This window comes from Zootoca vivipara, chromosome 14 (assembly GCF_965207765.1).
Source record: "Zootoca vivipara chromosome 14, rZooViv2.hap1.1, whole genome shotgun sequence".
Classification (NCBI taxonomy): Eukaryota; Metazoa; Chordata; class Lepidosauria; order Squamata; family Lacertidae; genus Zootoca; species Zootoca vivipara.
The window spans coordinates 44,639,579-44,665,885 of record NC_142597.1 but is presented as its reverse complement, the minus strand read 5'-3'; the positions used below and the strand labels follow the sequence as shown (position 1 = coordinate 44,665,885).

The 26,307-nt window shown below is 48.8% G+C and overlaps 1 protein-coding gene across 1 annotated transcript in view; it reads right to left on the bottom strand.

Moving 5' to 3' along the window:
- SSH2 (slingshot protein phosphatase 2) overlaps positions 1-26,307 on the bottom strand; it is a 74,268-nt gene that overhangs the window by 38,579 nt on the left and 9,382 nt on the right. The window contains exons 2-3 of the mRNA XM_088657986.1: positions 4,237-4,340; positions 2,482-2,546 (exon numbers count right to left, since the gene is read on the bottom strand). Coding sequence (XP_088514112.1) covers positions 2,482-2,546; positions 4,237-4,340 — 169 coding nt within the window. The remainder of the gene's footprint in view (positions 1-2,481; positions 2,547-4,236; positions 4,341-26,307) is intronic.

The window sequence follows — 26,307 nt, the reverse complement described above, 5'->3', positions numbered from 1 at the left end:
GGGTCTTTTCAGGCAACCTGGTCCTGAGTTGTTAATGGCTTTTATGGGCTAGCACAGGCATCCCCAAACTTCGGCCCTCCAGATGTTTTGGACTACAATTCCCATCATCCCTGAACACTGGTCCTGTTAACTAGGGATCATGGGAGTTGTAGGCTAAAACATCTGGAGGGCTGCAGTTTGGAGATGCCTGGGTTAGCAGCAAGGCCTTGAGCATGGCAGCCCAGGAAGTGACGCTCTCTCACCGCAGAAACAGAAATGAAGTCTGCCTCCGGTTGTTACAGGTGGCAAGCAAAGAAGTCCCACCTCCCAGACACTGCGGGAAGTGCTTTATTCTACCTATCCTGAATCTTCACTCGATGTCCATGAATTCTAGCATTTCAAGAAAAGGAGGAAAAGTTTTTCTCTTCCCATTTTCTTGTATTGCTTTTATACATGGAGGTAATTAAATTCGACCAGTAGGCAACACCGTCTTCTCAAAGCCAGTCCTTAACACTCTAAAATAAAATAAAATAAAATAAAATCACTAATCAAGTCAGTTCTTAGGGCATCCAAGGAAGGAGGACCTTCCTTTGCCCAGGGATTGGCCACGCAAAAGTTTCCTGCTACCCCTACAGCTCCGAGTATCGACTGACACTGGCCCAGCACAAACAGGAGCGGATGATCAAAGAGTGACCCTGGCATGACTTTGGCGCTCCCAATTTGGTACTGCACAAAGCGGCCCCATTGTCCCCGTCTGCGACCCCTCGTTCTCCTTGCTTGAAAGCCCAATTTATCAAAAATAACCCAAGAAAGCTATCCACGGAAAATGTACAAAGCCGTCAGTGATAGCGCAGAACAATGATTTGCAGATCGGTTGGGAGCCGGCGGCAGTGCTGAGCACACCCCTACCCACCCGATGAGCACTGGGGGGAAGATGGGGTCATGACCTGCTCCGTAAGAAGAGGCTGCTGGATCAGGCCCATGGCCCACCTAGACCAGCATCCTGTTCTCACAGCGGCCAGCCAGATCCCCCAGCGGGAAAATGGCAAGCAGGATCCGGGCACAAGAGCAACTCTCCCCTCCTGGGGTTTCCAGCAACTGGGATTCAGAAATATCGCTGCCTCCAGCCGTGGAGGCAGAGCCTGGCTAGGAGCCATCAGTAGCCCTCTCCTCTTCCATGAATTTGTCTACTTCTCTTTTAAAGACATCTAGGCTGGTGGCCCATCGCTGCCTCCCGTGGGAACAGGTTCCGTAGTTCAACTCTGCACCGCTCGTGGGAATATGAACTGGTTCTAGGATTTGGCAAACGATCAGAAGAACATCGGAAGAGCCCTGCATCTGGATCAGGCCATGGGGCAGCCCATCTGGTCCAGCCTCCTGTCTTTACAGTGGTGACTTAGATGCCCCAAAGGGAAGCCCGCAAGCAGGAATTGAGCCTTGCAGCAGCTCTCTCCCCCCCTTGAGAGCCCCCCTCAACTGGTTCTCAAGAGGCCTCAAACACTGTAGGGAGAATATAGTCATGGTGGCTAGCGGCCACTGGTGCCTGCATCTGCCCTGAATTTGTCTAATCCTCTTAAAAGTGCACAGGAAGCTGTGTATGAACAACACGGGTCCATCTAGCCCAGGCACCCCCAAACTTCGGCCCTCCAGATGTTTTGGACTACAATTCCCATCATCCCTGACCACTGGTCCTGTTAGCTAGGGATCATGGGAGTTGTAGGCCAAAACATCTGGAGGGCCACAGTTTGGGGGTACCTGATCTAGCCCAAGCAGCATCTTCTCTGACTGACAGCAGCCCTCCACAGCCTCTCAGGCCAGGGAGGGGTCTGCCCTACCCCCTGATTCAGAGATCCTTCCAAACCACAGATGCCAGGAATCCAACCTAGGGTCTTCTGTATGCAAATGGCTACTCTGCCAGGAAGATGTGGGCTGGCTGCTTCCAACTCTCAGTGGTTATTTAAGTCTTTATTTGCATTCATTTATTCTGATTTTGTTCACGCTAAAGGGCCAGGAAGGGCACTGACTGCCCTCCCCTGCTTTGAATGCCACGGCTGTTTGTTCATTCGCTGCTCCCAGAGTTTCAGGAGAAGATGCCTGCCTGTTTGCTGAGTCAACCATGAGGACTAGAAGCTTTAAAAACAGGGATTTCCAAGGTTCTGAATTCTGAGTTCCACACCTCTCTCTCAAAGGGGGTGTGTATCAGAATTGTGCATCAAGTTCCCAAGCAGAGCCATAAGAGAGGGGAGGGCACACAGAGAGGAGGAACGAGACGCCAAGGGCACTTTACTACAGCAAGGGGGAGAAGCATTGTCACAGGCACCCTAAGGCAGGCATCCCCAAACTGCGGCCCTCCAGATGTTTTGGCCTACAACTCCCGTGATCCCTAGCTAACAGGACTAGTGGTTGGAGAAGATGGGAATTGTAGTCCAAAACGTCTGGAGGGCCGAAGTTTGGGGATGCCTGCCCTAAGGTGTCAGTAAAGGACATGTGTGCGAGACTTACCAGCCTGATGTTGTCCTCTGGGCGGAGCAGCATGAACATTGCTTGGAGGTGTTGCTGGAGGTCACCTGGGATGGAGAAGGAAGGGTCAAGGTGCAGAGCATGTTTGGTACAGTGCTTAAGTCTACAACCTGGGAGACCAGGCTCAAATCCCCACTTGGCCGTGAAACTTGCACTGAGTGGTCCTGGGCCAGCAGCTACCTCTCAGCTTAACCTGCCGCACAGGGATGTTGTGGTGGTTAAATGAGGAGTGGGGGAAGAACTACGTATACACCACCTTGAGCTCATTGAATAAAAAGGTGGGATATGAGAGCATTAAATCAAATGAACAAAACACAAGTTCTCTCCTCCAAATCCCAAACATTTCCATGTCCAGGATTCAAGGCCCATGGAGAAGGGGTCCAGCAAGTATTAGCTTTGCTTACAAGGCCTTGCTACCACCTCCTCCCCATGAACCTTGGTCCTCTGGCATGTGCAGATGACAATGCAGAGAGCTGCAGGATGGCGAAGGAAGGAGGCAGCAAGAGACTTTCCTGCCTCCCCATCTTCAAACCACAAAGGAAAGAGAGAGACCGTCTTTTTGGAGGCTGTCGGGATTCCTCCTCACCACAGCCAGGCCAACACCGCCCCGCCACTGCGGCCACATCCCTGGGTGAGTGGAATTCTGGATCATGGACTGGGGCCGGCCCATCCATTAGGCAAATGGATATAATTGCCTCAGGTGGCGGCTGCCGCAAATGCTCACAGAGGCACCACCACAGTTCAGGAAGACATTCCAGCTGGGAAAAGCATTCAGGGAGGGTGCAGAGCAGGGTATGAACAGGGGAGAGTCCTGGGGGAGGCACCAGGGGCCATATTTCAAAGAATCATGGAATTGCAGAGTTGGAAGGGGCCACGAGGGTCATCTAGTCCAACCCCCTGCAATGCAGGAATCTTTTTGCTCAACGGGGGGCTCAAATACACGACCCTGAGATTAAGAGTCTCATGCTCTAACGACTGAGCAATTTTACAGATAAACCTGCCCCACTGGCTCTAAGGCTCCCCCCGCCCCCTATTATAGAAAGGTATTGTAGGCTTACTTTGGAACAGCAAAACAAAATGTTAACATATGACCTTTTCTGGTTTGGGGGGAAAGGTCTTTAAGGAAGCAATGCCGCTGATTTAGTAAACGGTTCCAAAACAGGCTATCATCATCTGTAAAAGCCTGTTTACTTGAGCTGTACGCAGAACGTTCGCAATGATTATACTGTATAATTACAGAAAGTAAAATAATGAGTTTCAATTTTATTTCAGGATTACTTGGGTATGGTTTGTTTGCGGGTTAAGCATAATTTCAGGGTGTTAATTATAGTAGAAGGTTAGACTTTACAACAGATAACTATCTTGCTAGATCTTACTTTTTGACAATGCGGAAGGAAAAACACCACTGCTTATTACTGAAGGAGTGGTATTGAATTACCGGTATTCCTCTGTATGCTGCGGGATGTATATAAAATCTGAAAATACTTAACAGTGCTTAGAGACAGCCTTTCCCTAACCTGGCGCCCTCCAGCTCTTTTGGACTACAACTCCCATCAGCCCCGTGGCTGGCTGCGGCTGATGGGAACTCTAACGCCAAACTGCTGGAGCACATCAGGATGGGGAAGGCTGGCCTGAGGCCATTTTCATGGGCAGCCCAAAATAGGCAAAAAACCCAAGGAGAGACCTGGGTCTTTTTGATTTTGGGGTGGGAGGAAGGTACAGAGAGGGGGGCGTTACCTGCATGCTTGTTGCGCCGGTGGCTGATCCTGGGGGTCGAGGATCCATTTCCACGCGGGAGGAAGAGGGCGGCACCTTTTACCGTGAGAAAACTTTCGCTAATGCTGCAAGAGAGAGAGAGAGAGAGAGAGAGAGAGAGAGAGAGAGAGAGAGAGAGAATTAGCTAAAAGGGGAACAAAACCTCATATATATATTCTGTTGGGGGAAGGCATGAAAAGGTCATGGACCCAAAACAACAGCACTGTTGTCATCTAAGTGGGGGAAGAACATGGCATGAAATCAGCCTCCCCCCTTTTTTTATGTCACTGGGTGAGCCATACTGGGGGGCTTGGGGCAGAGTGGCTGTGGGGCTCTCTCATACACACACCCCGTCTCCATCACCAATTGCCTCCGTACACAAACACACCCTTTCATGGCTTGCAGTCATCAACAGTGCTGCAATCATCCTGAAGAGGCAGTGCTGCGCAGTGCTCAGAGTAGCAGGTGCACAGAGACCTGGGTCCAACCCCACCCTGGGTGGACCTTGGACCAGTCGCTCTCTTTGGGCCTCCCCTGCCTCGCAGGGTCGTTGGGAGGTTTTTATTAAAAGGCAGAGGGACGGGGACATATGCAGCCTTGAGCACCCGGGGAGGAAAAGTGGGGTTGCAAATGTTCTAGCTATTTACAAGGGGCCCCCACAACAGAATGCTGAAACGTGGCCTCACCATACGCAGGGTCAGACCATGATGGGGTTTGAGCGCATGAAGGGGACACAGGGCAGGCTTGGAAGGACCACAATGAGACGCTCTTGCACATATTTGTCTCCATGGACTGCTTGCTAGCAGGGCACACAGAATTGTAGAGTTGGAAGGGACCCCCAGGGGGCATCTAGCCCAACCCCCTGCCAGGCAGAAATCACAGCTAAAGATCAGAGGAGTCCTGCTGGATCAGGCAAAAGGGGAATCCTGCTCTTGCAGTGCCCAAATGGGAAGCAGGCCAGCAGCAGTAACTCTTGCCACCGAGGGTCCTCAGTAATTGGCATTCAGAGGCCACGTGCCAGTCTGATGGGGATTTTGATGCCCAGGCAGCTCTGCAAATGTTCTGCTGCAGCAGCAGCAGCAGCAGCAGCAGCAGCAGCAGCAGCAGCCTGCCTTTCGGAAATGGTTCTTTAAAACACACACACACGAAAAACCACCCAGACATTTAAGGTGGCTGGCTTCTCAAATGCCCTATTTTTATTTGAAAAGACATCTGCAATCTGTTGCGAAATCCATTACAGCTGCCCTGTCTGTGGTTAGAAGTCTCACTCCCGATCTCTTCCGCAGAAGCCGGGGCCCACGCTCTCTCTCGCACACACAAAGTTGCTGCTGTTTTGCTTTGTGTGTTTTTTATTTATTTAAAAAGGGGTCAGTCAGAAACCACGGTGCTAAGCGATCCAGACTCACCCCGGCGCTGCCAAAAGGACTCCCTCTGCCCCATGCTTTAAAAAGGGAGAGAGAGAGAACTCAACTCGGCCAAGATTTAAATGCTCCCAAGAGAGACAAGGAACCTCTCCTCCTGCCTCCCCCCCTTTCCTTCTCATGTTTAATGAACCAGGCAAGTCTATTTGGCATCTTCAGTGGGGTTTATTTAAAGAAAGGGAAGTTTAATTAAAGCACCCAGCCTGCTGCAAAAAGAAACCTATAAAATTTATTTATTTTTTATTTTGAGAGGAGGGGAATTAGATAAAGAACAGGCCAACTTTGCAAATGCTTTCTTGGCAAATGCCTGGAAGGAAAGGCGCTTTGTTTTGTTTTTGCATTGCCGCAATCTGTTGTGAGCTGCCCAGAAAATCATCTGATGGAAAAGTGCAGCAGAGCGGCTCCAGAAGAAATACATTCAGGACCCTTAGGAAGTTCAGGAACAGGAAACACTTAGCTTCCAAAGTACGTGAGGTGATTTTTTTTTAATTAATAGGAAGTATTAGGACTGAGAGACAGAAATGTATTACTAGCAATGGCATGGCAGTTCCATTAAGTGGCCACTGTTAGTAGCCACTGATAGACCCTTTCCCTAATCACCTTTCAAAGCTAATGATCACCACCACCACATCTTGTGGAAGTGAGTCCCACAGGTTAATTGCATCTCTCTAAACCAGGGGTGGGGGTGGCCAAATCTGTCATCTGCTCAGACACAGGGAGAACAGGAAGCTGGACTAGATGTTCCCCCTCTGGCCTGATCCAGTAGCCAGGCTCACTTCTGATCTTCTTATGCCCCCTTTAAGCAACTTGCAAGAAAAACACAGGACCAGTAACATGTCAAAAGCGGAGGCCGGCCAGCAACGGTGCCACAGGCCATGAATCACCTTTTATTATTGCGGCTGAATCATCAACATTTACGACCTTATCTAACCATTCCGCTTCCCACGTCACGGAATAAACATTGCCCCACCCCATCCCACCCCGGATGTTATCGAGCCTCGGCTTCTCAAAAGCTCTGGGCACGATGCCCACAATTCGGCACACCTGAACCCCATCACCAGGTGAGGAGCTCTTGACTTCCAGTGAGGAAATCTCGCTTGGCGTGGCTTATAGAGAGACAGAGAAGAGAGGGCCAAACCACGTGGGATTTCTTTCAGGGTTGACCCACATCCACATCAGCTTCTAAACTGGCCTTTCTCAATCTGCCCCATTCTGCATGCTTGAGACTACAGCTCCCATCAGCCCCCAGGAAGGCTGCTTTAAACAGGTAACAATTTTGCAATGCTGGTAAGCGGTCCTCCCCCCCCCCCGACCAGAGGTTTTGGGAACTCTGCTCCCAGGTGGCATGCACAGCAGCTGGTCTACCTCTTGGCTCCCTACCCTAACTCGATGCTCCTCAAAATCTGCATCTTCTGCAAAGCTCAGCATCTCATCCCCAGCTAAAACAAAAGTTTTTGTTCACATTTGCTCCAGACCTCTCTCCTTCCTTCCTCTCTCACCTTCTGTGCTGCCAAAAGTTAGATTGGGTGCTCCTTGGGGCAGAGGCCTCCCTTGGCTGCTGCTCTGCAATGCAACACAATGCAATGCAACACACACACACACACACACACACACACACACACACACACACACACACAAATTTATCCCTTCCAGATCTCCTTGAACCGGGTGGTTTCTTACCAGAAAATGTTCAAAAGGCTAACCAGCACACAGTCTCCAAAGCAGGCCCTATTGGAGAGGCTAACTAAGTGAGGTTTTGCTCTTAAGAATGTGGAAAAACAGATTATTCGTGCATAACCAGAGGCGGGAGGTGAGAAGGCCCGAGAAGGTCAAATGAAGACAAACAGAATGAACAGAAAAGCAGCAATTGTCTTCAATACAAAAACAGGAACCCAAAAACTGGGGGGGGGGGGCGAGATGGGGGACGGACGGACGACAAGGAAGAAGACCCAAAGCAGATTATTATGGGGCAGAGTTGCAGAAATACAACCCAGCCTCATAGCTCACCTGGAGACAGGTGAAGCAGAACGCACACCTTTTCTTCGGCTATGCAAATCTGAGCACGCCACGTATCAGCTTCAGAGATAAGCCCCAGGTGAACACTGGCAGAGATTGCTTATTACTCAAAAGGAAAGTTTGCACAGGAGGCATGTACGGTATATGAACGGCTGCAAATCCACAAAAACAGGATGTTGCACTGGTTGGAGGACTCGTCCCGCCCTTCACATCACAGGCTCTATTTCTTGCACTTTCACCAAGTTTCTAGCCCTCATGATGTGCTTAGAAAGCTTGTAAGCTGTCCCTGTCTTTTCAGCGCAGTTCAAAGACCTTCCTCTTTATTCCAGCCTGCATCTTTCATGGGAACTACTTTTAACCGCTTTGCACACGTTTCTAAACATTTGTTTCTGAACGTTTGTGCTGGTTTCATATAGATGGAATTGTTTTTAAATATGAAACTTTTAAAAAAAGAAGTTTACATGCTTTTCTTGTTTTGCGGTTTCGTAGAACTGTGTTTCTGGAACCCACCTTGGGATCTGATGCTAAGAAAGGCAGCTAAGAAGTTGAATGAATAAATTATATATATATATATATATATATATATATATATATATATATATATATGGCGGTCTCAGATTCAATCCCCACTGGCATTTCCAGGTAGGACTGAGAGAGACAGCTGCCCAAAACCCTGGAAAGCTTCTGCTAGTCACTGTTGACAATACTGAGCTAGATGGAGCAGTGGTCTTGTATAAGAAGGTTCCATTTCTTTCTTTCTTTTTTTAAGAAACATGAGGACTAGATTCTTGGTCTGTCTCCATATAAGCCACCTTCCTACATTCCTGTTTAAATCAGCCCTTTAATCAGAACCATGTGGAGTTCAGCATCTGATTTGCATGCAGAAGATTCATTCCCCAACGGCATCTCCAGGTGGGACAAGGGGACAGACCGAAACCTGGAGATTTGCAGGCAATCCTGACTCAGCATAAGGCAGCTTCCTATGCGCCTGTGTACATAAGTAGGTTATTGGTGCAGAGAAAGGAGAGGAACTTGCTTCATTTTTCCATGATCTATGCAGGTCACAAAGTGTTTTTTTCCCCTTTCGTCTTCTGGGCATAGAATTTCAGCTGCCTTTGCAGGGTAAACACAGCTCTGAGCACACAGTGAGAGAGAGAGTGTGTGAGAGAGAGCAGCCTAGGAGATGATGGGGCAAGAGGCGCGGGGGGGGGGGGAGAGAAGGGGAAGGGAAAGACGCCGCACACGTCATTACGGAGCTGGGCAGAGAAAGAACAGGGAAGTGGAGCCTTCCGAGAAAGGAAGTCCAGCCCCGCCAAGCGTGGGAAAGTCACGCCGGCTCACAGCTGCTTGATGCAAACATCTGCACGGCCGCAGGTGCCTCGAAAACCCACAAGGCAATGGGGTGGGTTGCAGGGGCAGCTGTGCTGACTTGCCAGCGAACAAGGTGGTCGCAGCACACACAGAGAGAAGAGGCTTTTTCATTGAAGCCCCAGGGCTGGGGACTACACACCCTCTCTCTGCCAACCTGCCGCACTCCAGGTGCTGTGGGCTACAATTCCCATCGGCTCCAGCCACAAGACATGTGCACAAGTGGATCAGGAGGGGGGGAAGCTGTTATAGGGACAGGATATTGCATAAAGAGAATAATAAAGTGTTGTAAAGTTGCCGCACGCAAGGTCACCATCTTGCATCAAGACAGATTGATCCTGCACAATACACGCATGCCCCCAAAGCTGCCTTGTAACGAGAAAAGCCCTAAGAGGGCCTTCTCTGTGGTGGCGCCTGCCCTGTGGAACGCCCTCCCATCAGATGTCAAAGAGAAAAACAGCTACCAGATTTTTAGAAGACATCTGAAGGCAGCCCTGTTTAGGGAGGCTTTTAATCTTTAATTATTTTATTTCATTTTTCTGTTGTAAGCCGCCCAGAGTGGCTGGGGAAACCCAGCCAGATGGGCGGGGTATAAATAATAAATTATTATTATTATTATTATTATTATTATTATTATTATTATTAAGTTCATATAGCTGGCCAGAGTTGAGAAGGTTATTTTGACTGGCAACCTGGACACACCCAGGCACTGGCAGGCAGGAGAGCAATAATAAATCTTATCAACGTACAAAAACACCCACACAGATACGGTCTGGTTACGTAACAAATGTCTGCCACTGGCCTGAACCAAAGCCTGCTTGCTGACTCCAGGTGGAAAAGCTCCAGGGGAAGTTATTTCTGCAACAGACACAAAAATTGCTGAGGTTTTTTTTTGCTGCAGTCAAGATCAGATTTTTGATATGTACATTTTGCTGCTATCATCATTAATTCTCTGTATCTTTATTTTTAGATCTTACTATGACTTATGTGGGGATTGTTTCATTTCATTGTGTCTATTTTGATATGTTTTTATTTATTTGCTTTTGGCTGCTTTTGTCCTGTTTTTGTAGCTATGTAAATCTTTTCCTGTTGCAGGCCACCTTGAGCATGGGTTTAACTATGGAAAGGCAGCATACAAATAAACAACGATGACATTGAGCAAGCACCCAGAAGCACATGGCTTTTTCACAAGGGGGGGGCAGGCTTCACCCATGCACCAGGAAATGGGTTGTTTTCAGCAAACGTATGAATCAGTTTTGAAAAAATACTGAACGACAAAAGCAGGCAACACAGAAAGAGAAAAACAACAACCAAGTAAGTTTGACACAAGGATATTTTGATAATAAAGTTAAAATATAAAATCATGTACTAATGAAATGGATACAACTATAAACGGGGTATTAAAAACACACCTGACTTTGTACAAAGAGACAGAAAGAAAAAGGTACAGTATTGCCTGTTCAACAGCATTCAGTAAGACAGTGCTAAAAATATGTACATATGCTTTATTTTTATTTTTTTTGCAACAAACCAATTAAAACAGAAAGAATATACACTTTTTATTTATGAAACTTCTCTGGCCTGGGCAAATGAAAGTGTTTTCAACTGGCACCTGAAACCCAACAATGTGGGAGTCAAGGAAGAACTGCATGTGTGGAGAAAAAGGCTGTCTCTAGTTTCTTTGTGAATCACAGATCTGGGTGCTCATGAGAGCGACTCACACAACAGGAAGCTTTGAGGACAGGCCACTCTGAATGCTGCCACCACACCAAACATGGTAAAGTTCCCCAACTCAGAGGAGTTAGAGTAGCAAGAGGCAAGGCCAGAGAGCAATGACTCGTGCAGAGTTGCAGCAGGCAGCCTCCGTACTTCTGCAAAGACCCTTCTCTGCCCAGGACCAAGAACAGCCCCTGCCTTGGTGCCCTCGAGATGTTTTGGACTGCAACTGCCACCAGCCCCAGCGTCTGCTAGCTGAGCCTGGTGGGGAGTTGTCGTCCAAAACGTCAGCAGGGCGCCAGGTTGGTGGAGTCTGCAATGGGCAACAGCAGGGTGGATTGGCAAGCGGGTTGACGACCTGGTATGATGATGCTCCCGGCAAAAGTCACAAAATCCCAACATTTGCACCAGTCTATCCTCCCTGTTACATTAGACATTTAGGACACATCAAAGAGCTTAGCATAGAATCGTAGAATTGTAGCGTTGGAAGGGACCCCCAAGGGTCATTTATTCCAACCCCCTGCACAATGCAGGAATCACAGCTAAAGGATCCTTGGCAGGTGCACATCCAACCTCTGCTTAAAAACCTCCAAGGAAGGAGAGAAGGAAGGAAAACCCCCCCTAGGTCTACCCCTTACCAAAGGAGGCTGCTCCACTACTCAACAGATGCTACTGTCAGGAAGTTCTTCCTAACTTTTAGTTGAAATCTCCTTTCCTGCAACTTGGATTTTTTTTGGTGTGCAGGGCAGTGAACAAACTTAAATTACAAGTTTCTCTCCCCCCGCCCCAGCTTTCTTTCTCTGCATGGTTGGCTGGAGACCATTTTTTGCTCTCCAAAGGCGACCAGGAAAGCCCCCACCTCAAAACCCTACCAAGGCAAGACAAAACTAACCTAAACGTGTGGACAGGATCTTTTGGGGACTGGATATGCAAGGTTGCATTACAAAATGTGAGAGGGGCAGCTATGATCCCACCTGTCAGTTCAGCCCCTTTCAGGCAAATTAAAAAGCGAGACGCTCAACTGGAGAAGTAACCCGGAGTCCAGGAGGGGGAGGGGTCGCTTGCAAAATCTGCCTTTGGCCATGCATTGCTAAGCGAGTCTGGGACACTGCAGTCACTCTGAATAGGACTGTAAGGCCGAGTCAAGGAGGTCAGGGTCTCATCCTGCTCCATATTAGTCAGGGAGCCCAGACCCAGCTATATTTAGGCGAAGCCACGCAAGGAACTCAGGCCCTTTCTCTAATTAGATTCAAGGTGAAGGGGGGAATCTGAAGTCAGCACTCACTTCTGAAAAGAGAAAGCAGCCTGTCGATTCATGAGTCCAGCAAAGGAACTTTCGGGGCAGGGGATCAAGAAGCGCCTTCGTTTCAGCAGCACCCCGGCACATTGTAAACCCTCCCTTGGCATCAGAACCCCCTCAAACAAGCCGTGGGTTGGGAGAGCGAGGCAGAAAAAGATGTGTGCTTTGAGGGCTGGGTTCAGAGGCAGAGCATCAGCTCTGCATGTAGAAGGAAGGTCGCCAGATCAATCCCAAACCTCTCCAAGCAGAGCTGGGAGAGAAGCCTTTTCTGAAACCCCAGAGCAATTCTGCCAGCTTCTTACCATGTTCCTGTTTCGGCCCTTTGTGTGGAGTCATGAGGACTAGCCTCTTGCTTTACTTTCAGGGGAAGGGCGGCAGCTCTATGGCAGAGCAGCTGGTTGGCATGCGGAAGGTTCCCAGTTCAATCCCCTGCATCTCCAGGTAGCGCTGTGGCCAGCCAGTGCAGATGATACTGAGCGGTATGGACCAATGGTCTGACTCGGTATAAAGTAACTCTTTCTACATTCCACCAATCACACACGCAAACAACGGAACAGCTTGGAGAGTGACCCACATGGAGAATTAAGGTACATGGTGTGTTTCTGAGCCCAGCCTCAGTCCCAGGACTGAGCTCGGTCTTTTCGCACAAAAATGCCCTCCTAGTTTTGACCCTTTCTTGCAGTTCGAGGACCCGCCCCCCCCCCGCGAGAAATAAAGACACAGTGACACATGGTATTTGAGTTAATGGGTAAAATAAGGCCACAACTTTATTGGTTAGAGCAAGTGAGAGGTATTGGCTTAGGCATTGGACTCACTAGCAAGCATGACTCCACCCCGCTCGGCGGGGGGGTCATATCAGGTTAACACCCCGAGGAAGGAGCCTGTTGATGCAAATACAACTGAAAGCTCCCCCTGGTGCCACCGGGGGTCGTGCCATGGCCCTAGCCCCCCAGCGGGGCGTCGGAAAGGATCCACGACCGCCGGATCCCTTAAGGGGATACCCCTATAAGAGGAGGGTTGGATGATGGCCACAACCAGTCCTCAAACACACCAGACAACTCCATATTCCAATGCCTACCGCCAAATACCGAAAGAAGTTGCGACGAATTGCTACGAGGTAGGCGAAAAAACCAAGAGGCCGGTGCCAATTAGCCAATTGGATAAAAAAACTCCTACCGGGCCCCTTGGGCAACCAACCAAAGTCCATAGCAAGGTCAAAGCAAACACGCCAAGGGAAGACCTACAGGGAGGGTGGGAGATCCGTTGAGGAGCAGCGGCAGAAGGGGAGATACGGATGCTGCCGCGCTGTTTTAAAGCAGGTAAACCCCGTAAACCCCGCCCACGGGCCAGCCCTATTGGCCAGCCAAGGGCCTGCCTGAGTGCGGCAGCAGGTATAGGTGAAGCAGGGGGCCGAACCCCCCCCCCCGCTTGGCGCGCAGTCAAAGCATTGTGTGTGTGTGTGTGTGTGTGTGTGTGTGTGAGAGAGAGAGAGAGAGAGAGAGAGAGAGAGAGAGAGAGAGAGAGAGAGAGAACACTTCTTCAGTTGGGTCACATTTTATATTACAATTCTTAATGCTTCTTTTTAAATCTATGCTCCATACACACTCCACACACTGATTTATGGGTAGGACTGCCTATCTGGGGCCATATCTACCATGTACCGGTAGCTGCTTGGACTTGCATGAGCTGAGGATCAGGCCATTGAACCTAAAGGCTACAGCAGAACACTAATCTCTGAAGACTGTTTCTTGATCCTCAAAACCTAGTGCTCTCTGACTAGGTCCCGCCCGCAAAGTCTCCCCTCTCTGAGGAGGAGAGATCTTCCCCACAAGCTCTCTTAAGTTCAAGTTGTGTGTGTGTGTGTGTGTGTGTGTGTGTGTGTGTGTGTGTGTGTATGTGTTTATTGACTGCAAATTGCTCGGCTCTAAAGACAGATGCTAATCCAGCTTTCAGTTTCTCTTGTCCTATACATGCCAAACACCAAGGAAGATTGATTCTCTGAGTTAGAGTCCAAAAGCAGTGTTGATTTTAAAGGTGAGCACCATGCACTTGTACATCTATACAACACCTGAATTATGACCTTCCAAAAGTGTTTCTCAGATGGTTTGGTTTGGGTTTCTTGTGTGGCTGGGGATAATTAACACCTGTTACCCTCCCCAAGCCCTTAGGACTGGAGCAGGCTGACTCATCTAGTGCCAGAAATGCATTTTTTTTAAAAAAAAATCAAGTTTCTCCTTCCACTTCTCATCCTCAACAGAGATCTGAACTGGGCACTGGAACCGTTGAAATACTGCTCAGCAAACATGGAGCTGTAGAAATTCTAATCCACAGCTTCAAAATGAATCTTTTGGAAACTTGGAAGGCTAGAAACTTGCTTTTCAAACAAACAACCCGAGATTCCGATGACGGAGTCACAGAATACTGCCACAGAATATCCTAGCCTGCTGGGATATACCACCAATGGTGTAAAAGCAGGTTTACCAACAGCCACTAATCTGGTCGCCTAGGGTGAGTAAGGACTGCCTGCTAGCCACCAAGGAAGGATGCTTTTGGAAAGTTAAGATATTGGGTTCTTTCCTTCCAAGTGCATGCTTCCAAATGATGAGCATGGGGATATTTGGGCAGACAAGTTTGAATATTACTTGTGATTTCGTGGTTGAGAAGATGCCTTAATAGCAGGCTGAAGGCATACAGGGAGCACAATAGCCCACTTGAAAGGGCAATTTCTGCCCTGCGTCACGCCAAAGTGCTTTGTTGAAAAAGGCAGGCTCGAAGGACGCATGCCCATCTCAATCTCCTCCACCACCCCGTCCCCGAAGACCTTTCCACGGGAGGGCCTCAAGGCCTATTGAGCGCGGAAGCCATGACCGCCGTATCCAGGCTACCAGCTCGGTCGCCCCTCGGAGTTGCCATGGAGGGCACGGCAGCCGGACAAAGAATGAAGAATGCCAGCAGCAGTCGCTGACTCCCCACAAAAGGGGGAAATGCATTTTAGACACAAATGTTGCTCTTCCTTTATTTTCCCCAAAGAGGGGGGGGGGAATAAATCAAAAAGCCACAAACAGTAGCAATAGCAGGACTTCAGCAAGGTCACGCCAACCAAGGAAGCTTGTCTAACACAAGATGAGCCACATTCGTTTATCTGGGGCTGGTCCTTTGCTCAGTGATACAGAGCATCTGCTTTGCATACGGAAGGTGCCGGGTTCAATCCCTGCTCGCATCTCCAGGGAGGGCCGAGAAATAGTCTGCCTACAGCCCTGACGAGCTGCTGCCAGCCAGAGTAGTCAACTGTGAGATCCAGTCTGGTATAGTGGGTTAGCATGGCAGAATAGGTCCCGGGAGACCAGGGTTCAAATCCCCACCTGACCATGAAGCTCCTCGGGTGGTCTTTGGGGCCAGTCACTGCCTCTCAGCCTAAACTACCTCACAGGGTTGTTGGGAATAAATGGGGGGGGGAGAGAACAATATTGATTTCTGTATTTTAATATTTTGTTCCAAGCTGCCCAGAGTGGCTGGGGGAACCCGGCCAGATGGACGGGGTATAAATAATAAATTATTTATTATTATTATTATTATTATTATTATTATTATTATTATTATTATTATATGTGCACCATCTTCACCTCTTTGGAGGAAAAGGGATATACAGTACAGGTAAACGCAATCAATGAATCAATTGCTAAGCTAGACGGAGCAATGTTCTGATTCAGTACAAGGCCGCTCGTTCTGTTCCTATTTATATCAGCCCTTCATTAAGACCCATGAGGACTGGAATCTTAAGTCTTATTCGGACCAGGGCAGAATGCCGGGGTAGAGGGTCTTTCGGCCCTTCCTAGGAGGTTTTAAAGCAGAGGTTGGATGGCCATCAGTCAAGGATGCTTTAGCTGAGATTCCTACATTGTAGGGGGTTGGACTAGATGACGCTAGGAAAGTCCCTCCCAATCCTACAATTCTATTATGATGCTTATTTTTAGGGCAACAACTATGGCTCAGTGCTATTCCAGGTAAAAGAAGGGCCAACTATATAACCCAGCAGGGCTCTACCAGTTGAAAAGCATCTTCCAATTCACCCCATTCCCCCCCCCCCAATTCCTGTGTACCTCCCACCTCCCATAAAGGAAGATCTGATGCCAAGATTCAATAGAATCGCCTCTTAAATTGGAAATGCCGTTTCCCCACCATCGGCTCCCTGGATGGAGATCGGTTTACCAGGAGCACTCTATTCCTGGAATAAATTTCCATCAATCATTCAGCGCAGGCAGTTTTCGACAAAAGCAAGACAAACGGCCAGGCGGGCAGCGCTATCACCGCTGTGTTTCAAATCTCGTTAAAACGAGGGCAGGCGCTCAGAAGAGCTCCGTGAGGTGCGGCAGGGAGTTTGGTTACAAACCGCATCCATCCAGGGCGACTGACTGGAGGATCATCGAAGCCGGTGGTTCGCAAACCAATTGAGGCCATAAACTCATCCCCTGAGGCCCTTACCCTACCCTACCCCTAAGCATCAAATCATAACAGTGGTTTGCACAACCCATGGAGGAAGATAAGAGAATAAAATTCAAAGCAGTAATGATTAATTGCACAATTATTCACAATCCATTTCATAGAATCATAAGAGTTGGAAGAGACCACAAGGGCCATCCAGTCCAACCCCCTGCCAAGCAGGAAACACCATCAAAGCATTCTTGACATATGCCTGTCAAGCCTCTGCTTAAAGACCTCCAAAGGAGGAGACTCCACCACACTCCTTGGCAGCAAATTCCACTGCCGAACAGCTCTTACTGTCAGGAAGTTCTTCCTAATGTTTAGGTGGAATCTTCTTTCTTGTAGTTTGAATCCATTGCTCCGTGTCCACTTCTCTGGAGCAGCAGAAAACAACCTTTCTCCCTCCTCTATATGACATCCTTTCATATATTTGAACATGGCTATCATATCACCCCTTAACCTTCTCTTCTCCAGGCTAAACATACCCAGCTCCCTAAGCCATTCCCCATAAGGCATTGTTTTCAGGCCTTTGACCATTTTGGTTGCCCTCTTCTGCACACGTTCCAGCTTGTCAGTATCCTTCTTGAACTGTGGTGCCCAGAACTGGACAAAGTATTCCAGGTGAGGTCTGACCAGAGCAGAATACAGTGGTACTATTACTTCTCTAGATCTAGATGCTATACTCCTATTGATGCAGCCCAGAATTGCATTGGCTTTTTAGCTGCTGCATCACACTGCATCACACACATTTAAAACTCTTTAGTTTAATCAAATCAGCAAAATTGAACTTGATCCAGGGAGACCAGCTTTTCAAAGTCTGAGGGTCATTTGCACCTCCCTGCAGCCACCTTGCCTCTTAGGACCCCCCTAGTTAATCCCACTGCAGGGATGTGTGTGCTATTGCCCACTCTCAGCACTTTGCTTAGCTACCTGGATTATTTCCTGGCTCCGGGAACAGGGAAAGCTGTCCAATATCAGCTTCAGTGGGACGGCTGTGGAAAGAGCCCCTGCTTTGCTGGCAGAAGGTCCCAGGCTGAACCCCCAGCATCTCCAGGGAGGGCTGGGAGAGAGAGAGAGAGACTCCCTGCCTGAAACCTTGGAGGGTTGCTGCCAGCCAGTGTTGGCAACACTGAAATAGATGGACAAGGCAGCTTCAGAGGAAAGATTTCCTCCCTGCCCAACGGCCATTCAACAAAAGGAGTAATTCGGAGGAACGGACCTGTACAAAGTCAGCCTGTTTTGCAGGAGTGGCCTGGCCCAGAGGGTTTGCTGAAAAGAGAAACAAAACTCCCTTAAGCCGATTGAGGAGTGTGTGATTGTGGCTTCAAAAGGAAAGGAAAGGAAAGGGGGGAAAACCCACCTGTTTGCTTTTGCAAGCAAAGGGCGGGGGCAGCCGGTTGCTGGACGGAAGCAGGCAGAAAATTCCAGCAAGCGAGTCTGCAATTGCAACAGCACTCTCTCCCTCTCCCCCCCTTCTCTTTTCATGTTCTGCCTAATGAGGTGAGACAGGAGCTGACCCCCCCCCCCCGCATGCGCCAGGTTTGAGCCATGCTTCTCCCTTTTCATGGAGGGGAAGGCTACGGTACCTATGGCCAGAAGCCACGATGGCTCTGTTCTCCCTCCTCTGTAAATGCCAGTTGCTGGGGAATCACTACCGAGGAAGACTTGCTGCTGTGATGCTCAGGTGATTTTGGGCTGATAAAGGAAGTCCTTCTTCACGCAGCGCAGAGTTAACCTATGGAACTCTCTCCCACAGGATGTAGTGATGGCCACCAGCCGAGATGCCTTTAAAAGACCAATTCATGGAGAGGACTACCTGCGGCTACTAGCCAGGACGGCTCTGCTCTGCCTCCAGTCGGAGGCAGCAACGCTTTCTGAATACCAGCTGCTGGAAACCACAGGAGGGGAAAGTTGCTCTTGTGTTTGAATCCTGCTTTGGGTTGCCCAAAAGAGGCATCTGGTTGGCCACTGTGAGAACAGGATGCTGGACTAGGTGGGTCACTGGCCTGATCCTGCATGTTCCTCCTATGTTCTTATGCAGGGCTCAATGGACATCAGAGAGGTGGAAACCAGGCAATAAATTTGTTCCCATAGGAAGCGGGTTAGCCTGGAGTGGCCAGCAAGGGAGAGGAATGGCTCTCTACCCTTTCCGGGCTACAGCAGAGCTGACCTCCTCTATTTTGATGCTCTATTTCTGCTTGTACTGTCTAGATTCCAGCTGCTTGGCTCACCCTTCAGTAGGCAGTTCAGCCTGACCTGGAATAGAAACTTGACTGGCCTGGAACACTCTTCCTATGAGCTTTGTTTTTTTTTCTTTATTATTTCTTTGAAGGAGCTTGAGGCAGTGTGCATAGCCTGTCCCCGCCTCCTTCCATTTTTATCTGCACAACAACCCTGCGAGGCATGCGAGGCTGAGAGAGGCACGAGCCTCTAAATCAGGGGTCAGCGACCTTTTTCAGCCGTGGGCCAATCCACCGTCCCTCAGACCATGTGGGGGACCGGACTATATTTTGGAGGGGGAAAAATGAATGAATTCCTATGCCCCACAAATAACCCAGAGATGCATTTTAAATAAAAGGACACATTCTACTCATGTAAAAACATGCTGATTCCTGGACCGTCCGTGGGCCGGATTGGGACTCCCAGACTGGCCAAGGCTCAGAGGCGATTGCAGCTGGGAGTCCAGCCACATCTGAAGGGTCACAGGACTCCCCTGTCCCCTGCACTAGAAGAGAAATAAAGCCTGGAGGTCTGGCTGGCTGCAATCCTCATCTCCCCCCCCCCATACCCTTCTCTGTAGCATGTTCTCTTCTCAAGATCAGAGGCTTTGTCGTGACTCAGCATTTAAATGCTGAACTACAAACATTCTGTCCAAAAAGGAAAAAAGAAGAAGTGTTTTTCTCCTTATCTAAAATGTCACTTAGGTGCCAAGCAAATAATTGGGTTGTTTTTTTTTGCAAAACAGCTACAATTCAGAGCAGAACCACCAGCGGAAGTGTCTCTGAGGAGGCCTCATTGTCGGGGTGCAGACTGCCCTGCAGAGTTTCACAATGGCCGGAGCTGCCCTGGCGCTCGACCAAGACACCCTGGGAACCATGGAGGAAAGAGAAAACAGGGAAGAGGAACGCAGGCAGGGGCAATGGCCACTGAAAAGGGATTAGGCAACGGGAATTGGCTCTAGCCTGCAAAGTGGGGCATGGTGTAGTGGTTAGTGTTGGACTGGGACATGGGGGGACTGGGGTTCAAATCCCAACCGGGCCGTGAAGCTCACTGGGTAACCTTGGCCCAGTCACTGCCTTTCTTGGCCTAAGCTACCTTGCAGGGTTGTTTTTTATGCTATAAACTTCCTTAACTCTTCCGTTTTCATTAGTCAGAATGCAGAAAACAGCTTTCCATGCAACATCTGAAGCATCACTGGACCAAGTTCAGCAGTTCTGCTGAATTAATTTAACTAAATAGTTTTAACTGGGCTCTGAATAAATGTGCAATCAAAATAGTTACTGTTTTGAATTTTATTGTGTTATTCTCTTCCTTTGTGGGTTGTGCAAACCACTGTTCTCAATAATGCTTTTTATAGGGAAGGTGGCACTGGGGAGGCATTTAAGGAACCGGGGGTGGGGGGTGGACCAAGAACATTTGGGAACCCCTGGGTTAGAGTATCAGACTAGGTAGGTCCTGGGAGTTCAGGATTCAAATCCCACACAGAGGCAGGAAGCTCACTGGCTGGACTTGGGCCCTTCGTTGCCTCTCTCAGTCTAGCCTACACCACAGGGTTGCAGTGAGGATAAAAAGGAGAGGAGGGAGAAACACGTACAGGTCGCATTCAGGTCCTTGCAGGAAAAGAAAAGGTGGTATGTAAAATGTGAGAAATGTATAAATAAATGCAGTGTGGGCCACACAACCACCCACTTTCTTCCCGCAGGGAGAATCTGACACCCCACACAGAGATTCCCGCAGCTTCTATGCCGCTTGAGACCACCACCACCCTGGCAGCCATCCAAGCCCGCTCCAAATCGTTCAGGCAGAGCTGCGGCCCATGCAAAAATGCAGCGCTGAGCAAACAGGAGACGGGCCGTGTTGTGGCAACGGGGGGGAAGGCAACAAGGCGAGGGCAGAGCCAAGGCCGGCCCGCCAGCTCAGACCCACAGGTGGAGGCCGAGAATAGAATGGGCCGCCTTACATAAGAGGGGGAAGGAAGACCAGATTTTAAGCCGGAGTGTGTGGTTACACAAGCCAGGGGCACCGTCCTATAAGGGGGAAGGGCAAATGGTTCTGAAGTCCTCCAAACCGAGGCAGTGGCCAGAACGGAGCAAGGACCAAGGGGCTGAGATCCGGCATGCAAAGCCACAGCCAATCGCCCCCCCCCCACAACACGCACCTGAGCCGGCGTAATAATAAATAATAATATTAAATTTTTATTTATACCCCGCCCTCCTCAGTCAAATCCGGGCTCAGGGCGGCTGACGCCAGTAAAATTACAAGCAGAGTTACGCTTCCTTGGAAACAACCGTCGGGTTTCCTTCCTTAACACACACGGTCAAGTTTCTAGTCCGCTTGAAACTAAACATTCAGCAAAAGGGGTGGGCAACATGAAACAAAAACAAAACAAAACAAAAACCCTGCCCTGGGGAACTCGCTCCCACAGGATCCCATCTAGGTGATGGCTTTTGACTTAGATGGCTTTAAGAGAGACAAATTCATGGAGGAGGGCTATGGATGGCTACTAAGCTCTGCCTCTGATCCTGCTTGCAGGCTTCCACAGGCATCTAGTTGGCCACTGTGAGAACACGATGCTGGACTCGATGGGGCACTGGCCTGATCCAGCAGGCTCTCCTTATGGTTTTGTAATCCGTCCAAGGCCAGGGTGAAATTGCTTCGTTCACAGTTTGATGGTGTGTGTGTGTGTGTGTAGAATACAGTTCTTGCTCTCCTCTGAGAGGGGAACATTTCTGTGCAATTTTAAGACGCATCTTTGCAGGACAGAAAACAGTAGGGGGTGGGGAAGAAGGGAATGGGGAAAGGCTGGGGGAAAAACTTGCCAGATTTAATATTAACAGAGAAATGATTGCTCAACACCCCCTGCATCGATCTCCAGGAGGCAGACCCGAAAGAGCACCAGAGTGCAACCAATGGGTCCTGCCACAGTTCAGAAGGGCAGGAAGGTGTGGTGGCAGGAAGTGGCAGTAGGGCAAGGAGAAGATACATAGGTCTCTGGGGCAGGCAAAGGGGTGTGTGTGTGAGAGAGAGAGAGACAAAGATCAGCACCAGGCAGGTGAGAGCCAGAGATGGAAGCGGCTTGCCCTCAGTGCCAGTGAAGCTACAGGGAAGCAGGCAGAGGGCCTTCTTGGTAGTGGCGCCCGCCCTGTGGAACGCCCTCCCATCAGATGTCAAGGAAATAAGCAACTATCTGACTTTTAGAAGACATCTGAAGGCAGCCCTGTATTGGGAGGTTTTTAATGTGTGATGTTTTATTGTATTTATAATAATTTGTTGAAAGCTGCACAGAGTGGCTGGGGAAACCCAGCCAGATGGGCGGGGTATAAATAATATATTATTATTATTATTATTATTACTACTACTATGGGTGCCTCCCCCTTGGGAACAGAACAGTTACACTCGGCAACTCACTCAGAGATGCGACAGGTAGCTTCGCCGATTCCACACCGAGCTCCCATTGGAGCCAAGGCAGAGCTGCCAGCCCTGAAGACGGAGCCTGGCTGAGGGGGGGGGCACTGTGCAGATGCAGCGAGCAACCTCTCCTGCAAGGTGGGCACACCCAGGGTGGGGGTTAGGAACAGCCTACTTCACACGGCTCTACAGTTTTGAGAATTACTACCGGTATTGTATTAACACTGCCAGGTTTTTCTGAGGACGCAACAAGCATTGCCAAGGGCTTTCAAATAAATAAGTCTTTGCCAGCCTGGTTCCCTTCAGCTGCTTGGGACTACAACTCTCATCAGTCCCAGCCAGATGGAAGCTGTAGTACGGAGAATCAGGTTGGCAAAGGCAGAGATGGGCCAGTGTCCTTTGCTTCTCCGCAAGAGTCATTGCTGTCTGGCCTGGCCTCTTCCCAGCCACCCTTCTCAGGGATGAGAATTCCCACCCCCAAGTCTGGCAGGATGGGAGCATTCACAAAGAAATGCAAAGGAACAGGCTGCTTTAAAAGTACACCTTCTGCATCCTTCATGAGCACTAGAATCTACCCCAGGCCGACATTCTTGTCCTGCATGTGACCTGTGTGGGCTGTGCACTCTCTGCCCCAGTCTTGCATCCATCCAGATGCCAGAGAGAACAAGAGGCTACTGTTTGCTTCAGCCCACGGAAACACAAAAATTGTGGCCAGAAAGTCATGCCGGCATTGCACTCTGCCGCTCAAAGGGACCCGAGTCTCCCTTCCTGTCCTTCCCCTTTGCTTCACCCCATAAGAACATAGGAAGGCCTTGCAGGATCAGGCCAATAGAGCTCATCTGGTCTCACAGCCTGTTTCCACACTGGCCCATTTCGCTCAGGAGAGGTTCCTGATGAATTTCACACAATTTCACACAAACACACTCACAGCGCAATTCTCCAGGATTCTCTCCCCAGCAGCCCCCACGGTTAAGGTCCTCACTGGCACCCTTTGTCTGCAAAAACTCCTTCCCAAGTAGAAAACAACTTCTTATCTTCAAACACACCCGTGAGATCTTAGCATCTTGCAATGGGAGAGGATTAACCTCGCCAGTATTAAGTAAATCAAAGCACGCACACCGTGTACCTGAAATTTTAGTAAGGAGCAAGCGCTGTGAAGAGGGAGAGTGCAGGTTTGGGGTTTGTTTTGATTTTTTTAGTTTTAACTGCTCAAGGTAGTAAATTAAGTCAAGGCAAATTCTCTCCCTCCCTCTCCCCCTCGATGTCACACACCACACTTACCCTAGGGAGCAAATACTGTATACACCAAATGACTGGCATTCTCCAACAGCTGATTTTGCATGACAAAAATGTGTGTGGGTGGGTGGGTGGGGGTACTAATAAGAGCAGTTCTTTGCCAACCTGGTGTCCTCCAGAGGTTTTAGACCACAACTTCCATCAGCCCCCCAAGCAGGGTACCAATGGGACGGACCGCCCCCAAAATCATCTAATATACTGAGATACGATGGAACTTGGAGGATCCATCCTTGCAACAAGTAGCCTGGAAGTTGTGGCTTGTGTCGAATGTTAGTTCTACTCAAAAGCAGACTCACTGAAATCAATTAACACAACTGGGTCCATTCATTTCAATAGGCCCAAACGTGGCAGGATAGAACCACATTTCTTTCTTTCTTTTTAATGATTGCCTACTATGGATTTGGGTTCTAATCATGTTGGCGTTACTTGGTCCATGTGAGTTATCTGTATTTTCTTTAGAAAAGTTTATAAACCACTTAATTGGCTCTCTAAGTGGCATAGTAAAATCAGGGCCGGCCCTACGGCCAGGCTGGGTGGTGCACCCCCGGCCGCCGCGCTGCGCCCGCCCGCCCGTGCAGCTCCGGCCGGCCGCCGCGCTGGGAAACGGGGTGGGGGCGCCGGAGGGATCCGTCGCACCACAGCACCAAATATACTTAAGACGGCCCTGAGTACAATTATAGATAGCACACCACACAGCTAAAATCCACAAAACTGTAAGACTACATAAAATAGCTTGCCATTAAAAACAGATTAACTATCAGCAAAAACTTTTAAATGACTACTATATGGCTAGGCAGGCTTACTGAATTTTGTGTGTCTGTGTGTGTGTGTGTGTGTGTGTTACACAGGAGCCTATTTTTTAAACAGTTTTAGAAACTCAGATATATAAGCTAATCGCCAAATGGCACTTAAACCTGGGTTACAGGTGCCACAACGGACTGTCTCATCATCAAATCCAGAATAAAACGGACAAGACATTTCCACAGATTGGCCAGCTGGCTGGTGCAGATGTCACTCGCCAAACCTCGCAACAGGGCATCTTCACTTGCTCACAACTGGACCCACACCAGTTGCAAAACATGCCTGGCGCCTGGGGAATTTCAAGCACCATTTTAAAATTATGATTTGCATAAATGAGTTGTGTTTTTCATCCTATTGGACCCTACCCTCAGAGATTTCCTAAATAAATAAATACATATTCTTTATTAGGCTGTGAACTGGTGCATCTCAGCTCCTAAAAAGCCTCTCTTTGGGTGGACCCTTAATTTTGTTCCATTAAAAGGCTGACACAGACAAACACACACCATACCCAGACAAGCAGGCCAAAGGGAATCTGGACTTATTTGAAGATAACTACCGGTTTCTGACCAGGCAAAGCTTGCTAAGCATTAATCTTTTTATGATGGTTGTAAAAATTTAACATGTCAGCTGGGAGCAAAACAACAGAAGCACTCTCTGTCTGTCTCTCTCTCTCTCTGCGTCTTCCCCAGATGATGTGAGGTGGAGGCAAAACTCAGGATCTCCGTCCAAATCAAGGTGACCACAAATGCCACACATTTCAGAAAGCAAGTCACCCTAACAGTTACAGCAGTTTGCCTGATAATAACTGCCAGGTGACCCCTGTTTCCCTTAACAAACTACAACTCCCATAATTCATTGGGTGGAGCCATGACTGTTTTTGGCACTTGAGGTGTATATTAGGACCCATCTCATTTTTTGTAAGTTGTTTTAAACTGATTTTAATATTGTGTTTTAATGTTGTAAAGGCCCACATTTAGACCTTAGGGTGACAGAAGTATAATTATTAGCAGCAGTAGTAGTGGTATTAATATGGTATCATAATGTTTTAAATGCATGGTGTAAATGCAGAATGGTTTGCATACAACTAATTTTACTCAGAAGACCCACTGAAATGGAGGGATCTAAGTTAATCATGTCCATTAATATCAGTGGGTCTACCCTGAGGATGACCAATATTGGAAAAGTGGGGGGGGAGGTTGGGCAAGATGACCCTTTAGGTCCCTTTCAATTATACAATTCTAGAAAAGGCATCCTGAAGGTTAGTTTGGCTGAAAAGCTGCCTAGAAATTTAAGCAGGGATGCATCTGTCTCAATAGGAATACACACACACACACACACACACACACACACTTCTCTCTCTCTCTCTCTCTCTCTCTCTGTGTGTGTGTGTGTGTGCAAGAGAAAAGCAAAATGGCAAGTAGTTTTAAAGATAAAAACCAGAAAACTCCCTTGCCTCACGTTTGCTCAGTCACGGCCAAGACTTAAATCCCTACGAAAACCAGCAAAAAGGGCCCTGCTTGGCCACAGCTGATAATCTCAGAAGGGGATGCGGCAAAACCTGTTCCTGATAACCGCAGGAGCTTTAATCTCTCTGTTGCACGTATGGGAGCGCGTCCCCCCCCCCGAAACGCTGGGTGCCTGTAAGCAAGGGATTTGCACTCCCTGTTCCTTCGCTATCAGGACCTCACCAAGTCGCTAGAGAAGAGACACTGCGGAGCTCCCTCCCTCTGCCCTCCGATGCTTCTGCCTCCAACCGAAGCCAACCTGGCCTACGAAGTAGCTATAAAACCAACCACATTTTTAAAAAAGAAGAAGATGACGATATATGTTAAGTCTAGGTTTAATATCTCCTAAAACCCTGAATACACGGCGTCTGGAACATATCAGACTCTGCCCACTTGCAATTCCCAGGAAGGCAGAGGGGAGAACATTGTGGCTACTAGCCATGGGTAGCCTTAAAAGGTAAAGGTAAAGGGACCCCTGACCATTAGGTCCAGTCGTGACCGACTCTGGGGTTGCGCGCTC